General features: G+C 41.2%; 1 protein-coding gene across 1 annotated transcript; it reads right to left on the bottom strand.

The window, feature by feature from the left end:
• Window positions 1-4012: 4012 nt before the first annotated feature.
• Window positions 4013-12570, bottom strand: rpl38 (ribosomal protein L38). The gene is made up of 4 exons (XM_061907684.1): window positions 12357-12570; window positions 6125-6185; window positions 5857-5979; window positions 4013-4080 (listed from the first exon to the last, which is right to left on the bottom strand). Exons 1-4 carry the CDS (start codon window positions 12357-12359, stop codon window positions 4055-4057), a joined length of 213 nt encoding a protein of 70 aa, XP_061763668.1. The 5' UTR covers window positions 12360-12570; the 3' UTR covers window positions 4013-4054.
• Window positions 12571-15058: the final 2488 nt, after the last annotated feature.

Genomic DNA, 15058 nt, shown 5'->3' with positions numbered 1-15058 from the left:
GGCTCCAGTGGGACCGATTCAGATGTAATTAGACACATTTACAAGGATAATTCTGGATGATCCCTTATCTGCTTATTGTTTTAATAGTGTTTTAGTGAGATTGTAAAGTCATACCCGAAAGTCGGATGGCTGTGGTGAACGCCAGTGTCTCTGAGAGAAGCCAAGATCACAGCTGCCTTTTTGAGCTGCAGGAGTAGGTCGCACAATCCACTAATGTAAGAGCCGACTTAATATCACAATTTCCCCCCAAAACATGCTGGTTGACGTAGAGAAAACATGTTCGTTTGACCGCTCTGTGTTAAAGCTTCACAACAAACAAAGAAACACCGGCTTGTTTTAATAGTGTTTTAGTGAGATTATAAAGTCATACCTGAAAGTCGGATGGCTGCGGTGAACGCCAGTGTCTCTGAGAGGAGCCAAGATCACAGCTGCCTTTTTGAGCTGCAGGAGTAGGTCGCATAATCCGCTGATGTCTCCTGTAAGAGCCGACTTAATATCACAATTTACCCCAAAAACATGCTGGTTGACGTAGAGAAAACATGTTCGCGTGACCGCTCTGTGTTAAAACTTCGCAACAAACAAAGAAACACCGGCTTGTTTTAAGTGAAGTGAATTATATTTATATAGCGCTTTTCTCTAGTGACTCAAAGCGCTTTACATAGTGAAACCCATTATCTAAGTTACATTTAAACCAGTGTGGGTGGCACTGGGAGCAGGTGGGTAAAGTGTCTTGCCCAAGGACACAACGGCAGCGACTAGGATGGCGGAAGCGGGAATCGAACCTGCAACCCTCAAGTTGCTGGCACGGCCGCTCTACCGACCGAGCTACGCCGCCCCACTAATGTCTCCTGTAAGAGCCGACTTAATATCACAATTTTCCCCAAAACATGCTGGTTGACGTAGAGAAAACATGTTCGCTTGACCGCTCTGTGTTAAAGCTTCGCAACAAACAAAGAAACACCGGCTTGTTTTAATAGTGTTTTAGTGAGATTATAGTCATACTTGAAAGTCGGATGGCTGCAGTGAACGCCAGTGTCTCTGAGAGAAGCCAAGATCACAGCTGCCTTTTTGAGCTGCAGGAGTAGGTCGTATAATCCACTGTCTCCTGTAAGAGCCGACTTAATATCACAATTTACCCCAAAAACATGCTGGTTGACGTGGAGAAACATGTTCGCTTGACCGCTCTGTGTTAAAGCTTCGCAACAAACAAACACCGGCTTGTTTTAATAGTGTTTTAGTGAGATTATAAAGTCATACCTGAAAGTCGGATGGCTGCGGTGAACGCCAGTGTCTCTGAGAGGAGCCAAGATCACAGCTGCTTTTTTGAGCTGCAGGAGTAGGTCGCATAATCCGCTGATGTCTCCTGTAAGAGCCGACTTAATATCACAATTTCCCCAAAAACATGCTGGTTGACGTAGAGAAAACATGTTCGCTTGACCGCTCTGTGTTAAAACTTCGCAACAAAGAAACACCGGCTTGTTTTAAGTGTTTTAGTGGGATTATAGTCATACTTGAAAGTCGGATTGCTGCGGTGAACGCCAGTGTCTCTGAGAGAAGCCAAGATCAAAGCTGCCTTTTTGAGCTGCAGGAGTAGGTCGCACAATCCACTAATGTCTCCTGTAAGAGCCGACTTAATATCACAATTTTCCCCAAAACATGCTGGTTGACGTAGAGAAAACATGTTCGCTTGACCGCTCTGTGTTAAAACTTCGCAACAAACAAAGAAACACCGGCTTGTTTTAATAGTGTTTTAGTGAGATTATAGTCATACTTGAAAGTCGGATGGCTGCGGTGAACGCCAGTGTCTCTGAGAGAAGCCAAGATCACAGCTGCCTTTTTGAGCTGCAGGAGTAGGTCGCATAATCCACCGTCTCCTGTAAGAGCCGACTTAATATCACAATTTACCCCAAAAACATGCTGGTTGACGTGGAGAAACATGTTCGCTTGACCGCTCTGTGTTAAAGCTTCGCAACAAACAAAGAAACACCGGCTTGTTTTAATAGTGTTTTAGTGAGATTATAGTCATACTTGAAAGTCGGATGGCTGCGGTGAACGCCAGTGTCTCTGAGAGGAGCCAAGATCACAGCTGCCTTTTTGAGCTGCAGGAGTAGGTCGCATAATCCACTATTGTCTCCGGTAAGATAAATATCACAATTTTCCCAAAAACATGCTGGTTGACGTAGAGAAACATGTTCGCTTGACCGCTCTGTGTTAAAGCTTCACAACAAAAAGAAACACCGGCTGTGTTTCGGTTGCTAAAGGCAGCTGCAATCCACCAACAGCATTCTTCTTTGACGTCTCCATTATTAATTGAACAAATTGCAAAAGATTCAGCAGCACGGGTCTATTTTACTGTGTAATTATGCGATGAAAAGAGACGACTTTTAGCCGTAAGTGGAGCTTGGCTAATATGTCCGCTACAACCCGAGACGTCACAAACACGCGTCATCATTCCGCAACGTTTTCAACAAGAAACTCTGCGGGAAATTTAAAAATTGTAATTAAGTAAACTAAAAAGGCCGTATTGGCATGTGTTGCAATGTTAATATTTCATCATTGATATATAAACTATCAGACTGCGTGGTGGGTAGTAGTGGCTTTCAGTAGGCCTTTAAATCCTACTGAATAGATCTTAATCTTCTTCCCTTTATGCGATTTCAATTTACCGGTATAGAACTCAGCCTCCTCCATTTTTAAAATGATGACAGGTGAAGTGTCACTCGTGACGTCACAAGTTTGACCCGGCGGTTAATACTAGGCATGGGCTAATTATTTTGCGAAGCGAAATTTGACCCGGCAGTAATTCAAGACAGGTGCATACATACTATATGCCCTGCGACAATTCAAGGAAATACGGTATGTCTTGAGCCGCATAAAAATAAAAGCCATTTAACTTACAGATAGCGTGTCATGAGATATAAAGTGAATTAAGAGGACTTAAAGCTAAATGAGATCAAATATAGCAACAAATAAGGCATAATGATGCAATATGTACATATAGGTAGCATAAATAGCATGTTAGCATGACCAAAAATGTCTGATCAGCACTCCACATAAGTCAATAACGTCAACAAAACTCACCTTTGTGCATTCATGCACAGCATTAAAAGTTTGGTGGTCAAAATGAGACGGAAAAAGAAGTGGCATAAAACACGTCTTAGAAAGTCAGAGAAAAGTTGTACATTCAAACAAACTAAGGTGAGTTCAAGGACCGACAAAATTAGTAGAACATTGCGCTCGCCAAATACTCGAATCAATGAAGCATGTTAAATAAAAACAGTGTGCTTTATAACAATTAGGGAGGTTTGTGTCATGTTTGTCCTCCTACAGAAACATGAAAACCAAAAATGTATATTTATTTTTTCCCTTCATGTTTCCATTTTTCATACATTTTTGAAAACGCTCCAGAGCCACTAGGGCGGCGCTAAAGAGCCGCAGGTTGCCGACCACCCCCTAGGAGGTGAGTGGAGCAGTGAGCAGCAACAGTGGCCACGCTCGGGAATCATTTTGCCAATTTAAGCCCTAATTCCAACCCTTGATGTTGAGTGCCAAGCAGGGAGGTAATGGCTCCCGTTTTTATAGTCTTTGGTATGACCTAACCACAAGGCCACCGAGTAGGTATATCATACATGAATAAAATATAGAGCGGCAAGTTTTCTGTAAACGTTGAAGTTTGAAATACTTATAGTACTGAATACTACATTTTATTTTGGATGGAGCAATTTATAAATGGAGATACATTGTACAGTAACATTTGACAATGGTCCAGATTTCAAACAATTTCCCTTGTAGATCATTAAAGTTTGTTTAAGTTGTCAGACTGCTTTATTGTCACCTCTTTAGTGAGTTTCTCTTTCAAAACATTTAAAATAATCAAGAGTTGGAAAGCAGCTTCAATATCATTAATTAACAAGAAAACATTTTATATTTAAAACTTTAACAGACTAAAGTGTTTCATGAAATAATCAGCGTGAGGTTTACCAAACTTGTAGATTTCAGTCAACACAACTGATTGTTTTCCAATTTTTATTACAATTCTCTTTACATGGCAAGTTTACTTCAGCTCCTTGACAGCCAGACCTGCAAGGACAAACACATCTTTTAACTCCACATCATTTTATATCACGCTTGGAAATAATGTTAGTAAACTACTTTATCTTAAAAATGTGCAATCTTTTCCACTTTGACAAAATAACATATACTGCATGAAATGACATCCTTTAATCAGTTATCCAATATTGTAACATTTTTCTAAACAATGTTTGTTTACATACAAACACCAAACATATCTGCTTCAGCAATGATTTCAAAGCAAGCTACCAATTAAACTGTACAATTAAATGACAGTGCAGCATTTTACTGTAACTTTCAACAACTCTAGTACTGTTAGTTAACTCTAGTACTGTTTGTTAAAGGCCTACTGAAATGAGATTTTCTTATTTAAACAGGACTAGCAGGTCCATTCTGTGTCATACTTGATCATTTCGCAATATTGCCATATTTTGACTGAAATGATTTAGTAGAGAACATAGACGATAAAGTTAGCAACTTTTGGTCGCTAATAAAAAAGCCTTGCCTGTACCGAAGTATGTGTGCGTGACGTCACCGGCGTGAGGGCTCCTCACATTGTTTACAATCATGGCCACCAGAAGTAAGAGCAATTCGGACCGAGAAAGTGACAATTTCCCCATTAATTTGAGCGAGGATGAAAGATTCGTGGATGAGGCTATTTATAGTGAAGGACTAAAAAATATATAAAATAAAAAGCAACAGTTCAGGAAGCGGCAGTGTGAGCGTTTCAGATGTAATTAGACACATTTACTAGGATAATTCCGGACGATCCCTTATCTGCTTATTGTTTTAATAGTGTTTTAGTTAGATAGTAAAAACATACCTCAAAGTCAGATGGCTGCGGTGAACGCCAGTGTCTCAGAGAGAAGCTGAGGAGCCAAGATCACAGCTGCCCTTTTTGACAGCTACTGCAGGATGACGCATAATCCACTATTGTCTCCGGTAAGATTAATATCACAATTTTCCCAAAAACATGCTGGTTGACGTACAGAAACATGTTCGCTTGACCGCTCTGTGTTAAAGCTTCGCAACAAACAAAGAAACACTGGCTGTGTCTCGGTTGCTAAAGGCAGCTGCAATCCACCGCTTTCCACCAACAGCATTCTTCTTTGACGTCTCCATTATTAATTGAACAAATTGCAAAATATTCAGCAACACAGATGTCTAAATTACTGTGTAATTATGCGATGAAAAGAAACGACTTTTAGCCGTAAGTAGTGCTGGGCTAATATGTCCGCTACAACCTGAGACGTCACATCATTCTGCGACGTTTCCAACAAGAAACTCTGCGGGAAATTGTAATTTAGTAAACTAAAGCGGGCGTATTGGCATGTGTTGCAATGTTAATATTTCATGATTGATATATAAACTATCTGACCGAGTGGTCGGTAGTAGTGGCTTTCAGTAGGCCTTTAAGTAAATAGTAACAAGCAGCAAATGCAGTTGTAATTTTATTAGATAGTGAAGAAAAAAAACATTTGTCGTAACATTTAATATTTTTTGGAATTATTTTTAAAAAAAATGTCAATGTTAAAGGACAATATACACATATACTTGTGTAAAATCATTGCAATGAATACAATTACAGACCTTGAAAAAAACATAAGCGGCAAAAAGTATTTTTAATTCTATTGTAAGATTAAAAAAGGACATAAGCCAACAACAAATGGTGCATTGACTTGATATCATTAAATGCAACTTGACAAGTCAAAATTAGTGTAAGAACCATAAAGTACAATCAGTTCTTAAGAAAGGTGTCAGGTGCATGTAGCGAGCACAACTCACCTGGAGGAAGTGACTGCTTGAGCTTCTCTGCCTTCTCCTTGTCAGTGATGACCAGGGTGTACAGGTACCTGCTGCAGCGCACCTTGAACTTTACGTTGTCCTTGTTCTTCTTGATCTTCACGGCTGCACACACACACAATGGTCTTGTTTTCACATGTTTTCATGCTCACAATGGCCTCATAACAGCAGGACTGCCACCAAGCTCCAAACAAGTTCGAGTAGTAACAAGACTTCAAATGGATGATAGTCCAATTACATGACTACTTACACTTGGCATCCTTCCTCCTGGCCGTCAGCAGGAAATCTTTGATTTCTTCAATCTTGCGAGGCTACAAACAAACAATGACATATTACTACCTCGCATCAACACAAACCAGCTGTTAATGCCACACTTAATGGTGGAACTGGGTTTTCTGTGACAATCCCATGATCATCCACAATTGGTTGTTGCAAAGGTGTGAAATGCATCAGAGGCAGATCAGCACTGAGATGTAGGATGGAGGTATGGCCAGTGGTCACCCAGCATGTCTCACACATGATCTGCTGTTTTCACAATTTAAATGCTTTGTTTTTAACACCGACACGTAGAATACATCCCAGTTTCGGCCAACCCACAATTCCTTTGACAGCATTTTCTAAGTTCAAACTAATAACATTTAAAGGTGAATAAATTGATTCATTGGAATCCCAATAAAACAAGTTAGACATTTACTTGTGAGTCTGCCAAGTATTTTTTAAATTGCACACTTGCTTGGTTGCTTGTAATGCGACTCAAGTCAACAAGCCACGTTTACTCTAATTTTTTTATCACTAAATTAATAAAAATTACAACGTAAACGTGCTTTGTTTCTATTACTTTGTATTTAAACATAGCGTGGTTGTTAATTCTGGTCTATTAAATTTGCCCAGCCAATTTCATTAATTCAATGTGGCCATTAGGTCACGTGACCACCAGCCTGTGTTCTGATTGGCTCTTGCCCATTATTTAGTAAACACTGGACATGTGCTTTCTGAGTTTTTCCAATTATTTCAAGTTAGTTTGGTGAATTCCTTTGAGCTGTTCTAAAGCAGACCTGGGCATACTAAGGCCTGGGGGCCACATGTGGCCTGTTAAACTTTCCAATCCGGCCTGACAGATATTCCCAAATAATTTTTTTAGATCTGTATGATGGAAAGCGTAGCTGCCATTATGATGTGCAGTAATGTTTTCTAATGACTGTAACACAAACTATTAAGTATTTAAATGGTTAGGATCTGTGTTTTTATATAATATACTAGTTACTATGGTAATCTAATTAGTTACTATGGTAATGTAAGTCACAGCAGCTCAGACGAGGCACCAAGCAGTGTGGGTGGGGAGCGTTTCCACAACAGCCAGCCTATAATGTGGGAGTCAGGGACAGAAGCGGAAGGAGATTTTTGCAACAAAGTTCTAAAGCTTAGCGATACGTCAGATAGTAAGGTGGGGGGTTTCTACCCTTCACATTTATATTTTACTGTTTGTTGCGTTTCGCTTGATTGTAAAATGTTGATGGAAAGGGGGTGTGACGTTCATATATTGTCAATATTCAGTTTTTTATCCTTCATAGTTATAATACTGTATACCTCACATTCTATATTGTCATATACTTTCTGGGTGTCATTCAGTAAAAATTGTTTCAAATTCCATTACGTTTGTCATAACGTTTTTAGCATTTAGTGAAGTTTTGTATTAGTGTTCCTAAACTGAGTTATACCTGCCCCTAGACACATTTTGTTCTCTAATCTGGTCCTCTCCAGAAGCAAAATAATTGCCCAGGCCTGTACTAAATAGTCTAATACAAATGACAGCAAAACATCGTCTGTGATTCAGTGTTAATTTTATCCAAATGTTCATTGTAGTTTTCCAACTGATCACATTTACCTATTGTTCCATGTTATATTTTGAAATTAATTTTACAAGTATCCAAATACAATGTTTTAAAAAAAAAATAGTACAACAATGAACACCCATTCGTTTTTTCCAATCATATTTAAATATAAACAAATATAATGAAATATAAATATATATATATATATATTGTCCAAAATTGTTTTACTCGAGCTCCCACTGGATCGGTTCGCAGCCGAGTGTGAAGCGACCGGAATGAGAATCAGCACCTCCAAGTACGAGTCCATGGTTCTCGCCCAGAAAAGGGATGGAGTGCCATCTCCGGGTTGGGGAGGAGACCCTGCCCCAAGTGGAGGAGTTCAAGTACTTAGGAGTCTTGTTCACGAGCGGAGGAAGAGTGGATGGTGAGATCGACAAGCGGATCGGTGCGGCGTCTTCAGTAATGCGGACTTTGTATCGATCCGTTGTGGTGAAGAAGGAGCTGAGCCGGAAGGCAAAGCTTTCAATTTACCGGCGATCTACGTTCCCATCCTCACCTATGGTCATGAGCTTTGGGTTATGACCGAAAGGATAGGATCACGGGTACAAGCGGCCGAAATAAGTTTCCTCCGCCGGGTGGTGGGTCTCTCCCTTAGAGATAGGGTGAGAAGCTCTGCCATCTGAGAGGAGCTCAAAGTAAAGCCGCTGCTCCTCCACATGGAGAGGAGCCAGATGAGGGGGTTCAGGCATCTGGTCAGGATGCCACCCGAACGCCTCCCTAGGGAGGTGTTTAGGGCACGTCCAACCGGCAGGAGGCCACGGGGAAGACCCAGGACACATTGGGAAGACTATGTCTCCCGGCTGGCCTGGGAACGCCTCGGGATCCCCCGGGAAGCGCTGGACGAAGTGGCTGGAGAGAGGGAAGTCTTGCCTTCCCTGCTTAGGCTGTTGCCCCCGCGGCCTGACCTCTGATAAGCGGAAGAAGATGGATGGATGTTTTACTTTAAAAAGTTGTAATAGCCCAGAACTTAAATTTTACCTCAGGGACATGACAGCGATATCACTAAAATCGTCCTTACAAGGTATGTATGATCAAACTGTAAATTAATTTAATAACATAGCATTCCTATTCAATGGTGCTATGTTGTCAAAACTAGCAAGATGGCAGTTATTAACTAAAGGTTTCTATTATTTCCTCGAATAATAAGACCTCAAAGGGTATCTTATAACCCGTTTAAGTGATGTTATGTCGGTAAATACACGTTAGCAAGCAGACTGTGAGGAGTAGTTTTAGACTGGCTAAAAAGTTATTTAGATAATAGACAAGACTTTGTGGATTTTTTGGGTAATACATCTGAACAAATGAGGATTGAATGTGGAATTCCACAAGGTTCGGTTTTGGGACCTAAATTGTTTATTTTGTATATTAACGATATATGTGAGGTATCAAATTTATTGAAATTTTTCTTATTTGCGGACGACACCAAATGTTATAGTTCGGGACATGACTTAAAAGCATTATCAATCCTTATTGAACAGGAAATGATTAAACTTAAAAGATGGTTGGATGTCGACAAATTATCATTAAATGTAAAAAAAAAATACAAAGTTTATGATTTTTGGTAAGAGGAAAAGGGAGGACAGCGTCAATCTGTCAATAGATGGAGTTGATATTGAAAGGGTTTCTGAACTTAGATTTTTAGGAGTGATACAGGATGACGGTCTGACATGCAAATCTCATATTGCACATGTACGAAGAAAGATGTCTAAGAGTAATTTTATATTATAGGGCAATGCGTATAATTGTATTGTGCACTTATATTGCCATATATCAGCTTCTGTGTGGAAGAACACATAAGATTAACGTAAAGGCATTGTATAAACTACAGAAAAGAGCTATAAGGATTATTCACAAAGTAGATTATTTAGAACACACTAACATATTATTAACTCTGGACTATTGAAACTTCAGGAGCTAGTAAAGCTACAGACATTGTGTGTCATGTTTAAGGCTAGAAGTAAAACATTGCCAGCAAATTTACAAAAAACTGTTTGTCATCACTTCTGAGAATACAGAGCATAGAATAAAAAGTCATTTCAAACAGCAATACTCAAGGACAACTTTAAAACAAATGTGTACATCAGTGGTGGAGGTAAAATTGTGGAATTCTCGTTACAATGAGGTAACAACCTGTAAAAACATATTCCAATTGAAAAAATATATAAAAGATAAAACAATAAGATCATATGGACAACCATAAGTTTTTACATTGTGCTTTTTATTTATTATTTGACTTGCTTTTTAGTCTGGTTTTGTATTTGCTCTGTATCTTTCCATGAGGTGTGTAGTATTATTATTATTTACTCTGTTTGGTTTATACTTTATGAAGTTTTTGCACTTGTTGTGTTTTTCGTGTGTTTATTTTTTATTGTTTCATTACATTTGGATATATGTATTGTTTTAAATGATATTCATGAAGTAAAATAATGTATTACAGTATTTCCTTGAATGACCGCCGGGCATGTAATATACGCCTGCCTTGAACTACTGCCGGGACAAACTCGCTGCCCAAAATAATAAGCGCATGCTTACTTTTACCGCCGGGTCAAATTCGTGACGATTCCCTGTCTTTTTCAAAATGGTCGGAGGAGTTTATTTTTGCTTTTACTATGTGTAAACCTGGGGTCTTGTTCCACAGCCATACAGATCACACTAATGGTTGTGATATAAAACAACTTTAACACTCTTAATATGCGCCACACTCTGTGAACCCACACCAAACACATTTCTGGAGAAAATTGACTCTAACACATTATAAACGCAACATAAGAATTACCCATAGTGCTGTGCATCCATGACTCTTGGCTATATTATACACCCGCTAGCAACACCCCCCTCCCCCCTCTGTGCGTTGTTTGAGGTGGGAGGCGTGTGTAAAATATAGCCAAGCGTCATGGATGCACAGCATTATGGGTAATTCTTATGTTGCGTTTATGTGTAAAAAAGCCAATGTTCTCCAGAAATGTGTTTGGTGTGAGTTCACTAAGTTTGGCGCATATTATTAAGGGTGTTAAAGTTGTTTATATCACAATCATCAGTGTAAAAGGTATGGCTGTTGACCAAGTATGCATTGCAATCACATATGAGAAGCGGCTAAATGCATCCGTCCGGCTGGCACGCAGATAGCATGGCGTAAAAAGTGGGCACGATGACATGCTGTAGAGCAGGGGCGCTACCACACTTTTTCTGCAGGCGAGCTACTTTTCAATTGACCAAGTCGAGGAGATCTACCTCATTCCTATTTATAATTTATATTTATTTATTTAATTATGAAAGAGACATTTTTGTTAAGTTAATGGTGTTTAATGGTAATACAAGCATGTTTAACACACATAAATTCCTTTCTTTCATGAAGACAAGAATATAAGTTGGTGTATTTGATTCTGATGACTTGCATTCATTGGAATTAGACAGTGGTGCTGATAACGTCCGCATTTTCAAATGGAGGAAAAAAAAAAAGTCATCCTTTCTGTCCAATACCACATGAAAGTGGTTGGATTTGGCATCTCATTTGTCCAACTTGCATACTCGTTTTTAAACACTTTGTTATGAGAGTAGCATATGTGTGTGGCCCTTTAATGTGTGGCAGCAGGTGAGTGACGTCAGTGAGTGTGCAGGTGGGCAAGCAAGTGAGAAAGCGGTCGCTGAGGGCGGGGGAGAAATACATTGGCATCAAACTCCGTAGCTTGCTAGCTTTCTGAGACTCCTATTTTGTTAGCACAGGCAGGATGAAACAGGTCTTTTATGGTGAAGACAGGAACTGTGCTGTCGGTCTTTAGAGTTTTTACAGTAGGTACGGAGTCTATAGAAATAAAATGTGTTTCTCTGCGTCCGCCCTGTTAGTGATTTTTTTCTTAAATATGAGCTTGCAGCAGCCAGCGTCATCTCACAAGATCCTCGGGTGCCGAGAATGTCAAACAACTGACGAAAGTGAAGTCTTGGTATGATTGATGATTGCTCATTTTTACGTCTATTTTTTAATGCCTGGCTTGAGATCGACTGACACACCCTCCGAGATCGACCAGTCGATCGCAAACGACGTAATGCCCACCGCTGCTGTAGAGCAACGGTCCACAACCACCGCGCCGCTGCCACAGAATTGTTTTTTATTTCATTTTGTTTTATCATACTCATTTTTTTAGTACTTGCCATTGGTAAGCGCAGCTTGAGAAGGGGTTTTAACGTTATTAGCGCCTGCTTACCTTTACCGCATGCTTTGATTAAGCGCAGGAGTGAAAAGAGGTTTTAAATTAGCCGCCGGCTATTAATCAATCAAGTAAATACGGTATGTCAAAGGGGGCAGGAAACTATAATATTTTATTTCATCCTGCTCCTTCACAGGCACTGTTGTGTGAATTTAAATTGAATAATTGAGGTATAATAGTGTATCGTTCATAATGCACATCAATGAAGGAGATAAATAAAAATAAACTCTAGCGGGTCACCGTGCTAATGCTAACTCGGCTAACGTTAGCATTAAGCCTAGAATGTTCCTCAGCACCACTTTTAACTCAAAATTACGTTCGCCGTAGGCAAAACAGCAAACAATTTAACACGTTATATTCAGTAAAAGGGCAACTTTGTTCTTACCATGATGCCGAGTCAGCGGACTGAACGCTGCGGAAGAGCACAGACTCAAAGTTAGCGAGACGATTAAAAACACTGCACACAAACGAATAATATAACAAATAGTTTGATCAACGTGTGGCTAAAAAAGAGTGTTAAGATACGTCGGTGAGAATATGATGTAATTGTTAGCGTTTAAAGACGATGGATGATGATTATGTGCAATGTTGTTGGTGTGGGAATGTGAGGCTCACCGGACAAGCTAAGAGAGGGAGAAAAAAGGGGTTGTACTTCCGGTAGGAAGTGGTTATATAAAGCACTACGGCAAGCGCAGAGGGTTAAACAAAAAGGCGAATCGACAGTTTTTACATGCAGTGTTATCGAGTACGCAAGACATATATCGCTTTTTTATCAGAATGTAACACATAAAGTTGACGATTATGAACATTAAGTACTATGGATAGTTAATAAATACAGCGAAGAGTAGTCATAATGGAGTAAACAGTGCATACACCTGCTGTCTTTACATCCAGGCAATGCCAGGAGTGTATGTAGTAAAAATACTACACATTAATTATGGATGATTGACCTATTCAATGCTGCAATTACGTCACATACATTTTTTTTGGGGGGGGGGGGGGGGGGGGGGGGGATAATGTATAATCTACAATCTAAAGTTGCTTAATAGATAGAGACTTGAATGTTGAAAGTGAAACACAAATGTGTTATTTTTCAAACAATAGTTGTATAATAGAAAAAAATCAAAATCATGGATTATTGACCTATTTAAGGCTCCAATTACTTTACATCGAATAATCTACTTCAAATTTTAATTTTTTATTGGGGTGGGGGTAAAGTATTCCATAGTGTTTTTGCCATAAAAACCTTCTGTGTTTTCTTTGACAAAAAGGGCATAAAACATAAAACAGATTTTTTTAGACCTTTATATTGGCACATTTGTAGATTTAAAGTTGAATTCAAAGTTGAGGCGTAATGCAAAAAATACATATATGACTAATTTTTTTACATCTTTATGAACATTTCCAAGTCCCAAGGACCAATTTTAGGGGAGCCCATAAAAGTATTTATGTATATATATATATATATATATATATATATATATATATATGTATATGCCCGGCCTGTTCCCATGGGGCCCGGCCGGGCACAGCCCGAAGAGGCAACGTGGGTCACCCCTCCAATGGGCTCACCACCCATACCAGGGGCCATAGAGGTCGGGTGCATTGGGTGCATTGTGAGCTGGGTGACAGCCGAAGGCAGGGCACTTGGCGGTCCGATCCTCGGCTACAGAAGCTAGCTCTTGGGACGTGGAACGTCACGTCACTGGGGGGGAAGGAGCCTGAGCTAGTGCGCGAAGTCGAGAAATTCCGGCTGGATATAGTTGGACTCACTTCGACGCACAGCAAGGGCTCTGGAACCACTTCTCTCGAGAGGGATTGGACCCTCTTCCACTCTGGCGTTGCCGGCAGTGAGAGGCGACGGGCTGGGGTGGCAATTCTTGTTTCCCCCCGGCTCAAAGCCTGTACGTTGGAGTTCAACCCGGTGGACGAAAGGGTAGCCTCCCTCCGCCTTCGGGTGGGGGGACGGGTCCTGACTGTTGTTTGTGCTTATGCACCAAACAGCAGTTCAGAGTACCCACCCTTTTTGGGAACACTCGAGGGAGTACTGGAAAGTGCTCCCCCGGGTGATTCCCTTGTCCTACTGGGAGACTTCAACGCTCACGTTGGCAGCGACAGTGAAACCTGGAGAGGCGTGATTGGGAAGAATGGCCGCCCGGATCTGAACCCGAGTGGTGTTTTGTTATTGGACTTTTGTGCTCGTCACAGTTTGTCGATAACAAACACCATGTTCAAACATAAGGGTGTACATATGTGCACTTGGCACCAGGATACCCTAGGCCGCAGTTCCATGATCGACTTTGTAGTTGTGTCATCGGATTTGCGGCCTCATGTTTTGGACACTCGGGTGAAGAGAGGGGCGGAGCTTTCTACCGATCACCACCTGGTGGTGAGTTGGCTGCGATGGTGGGGGAGGATGCCGGACAGACCTGGGAGGCCCAAACGCATTGTGAGGGTCTGCTGGGAACGTCTGGCAGAGTCTCCTGTCAGACAAAGTTTCAATTCCCACCTCCGGAAGAACTTTGAACATCTCACGAGGGAGGTGCTGGACATTGAGTCCGAGTGGACCATGTTCCGCACCTCTATTGTCGAGGCGGCAGATCGGAGCTGTGGCCGCAAGGTAGTTGGTGCCTGTCGGGGCGGCAATCCTAAAACCCCTTGGTGGACACCAGCGGTGAGGGATGCCGTCAAGCTGAAGAAGGAGTCCTATCGGGTCCTTTTGGCTCATAGGACTCCGGAGGCAGTGGACAGGTACCGACAGGCCAAGCGGTGTGCAGCTTCAGCGGTCGCGGAGGCAAAAACTCGGACATGGGAAGAGTTCGGGGAAGCCATGGAAAACGACTTCCGGACGGCTTCGAAGCGATTCTGGACCACCGTCCGCCGCCTCAGGAAGGGGAAGCAGTGCACTATCAACACCGTGTATGGTGCGGATGGTGTTCTGCTGACCTCGACTGCGGATGTTGTGGATAGGTGGAAGGAATACTTCGAAGACCTCCTCAATCCCACCAACACGTCTTCCTATGAGGAAGCAGTGCCTGGGGAATCTGTGGTGGACTCTCCTATTTCTGGGGCTGAGGTCGCTGAGGT

Source organism: Nerophis ophidion, linkage group LG08 (assembly GCF_033978795.1).
Source record: "Nerophis ophidion isolate RoL-2023_Sa linkage group LG08, RoL_Noph_v1.0, whole genome shotgun sequence".
Lineage (NCBI taxonomy): Eukaryota > Metazoa > Chordata > Actinopteri > Syngnathiformes > Syngnathidae > Nerophis > Nerophis ophidion.
Note: the sequence above shows the minus strand (reverse complement) of the source record. Positions and strands in the feature narration are given on the sequence as shown.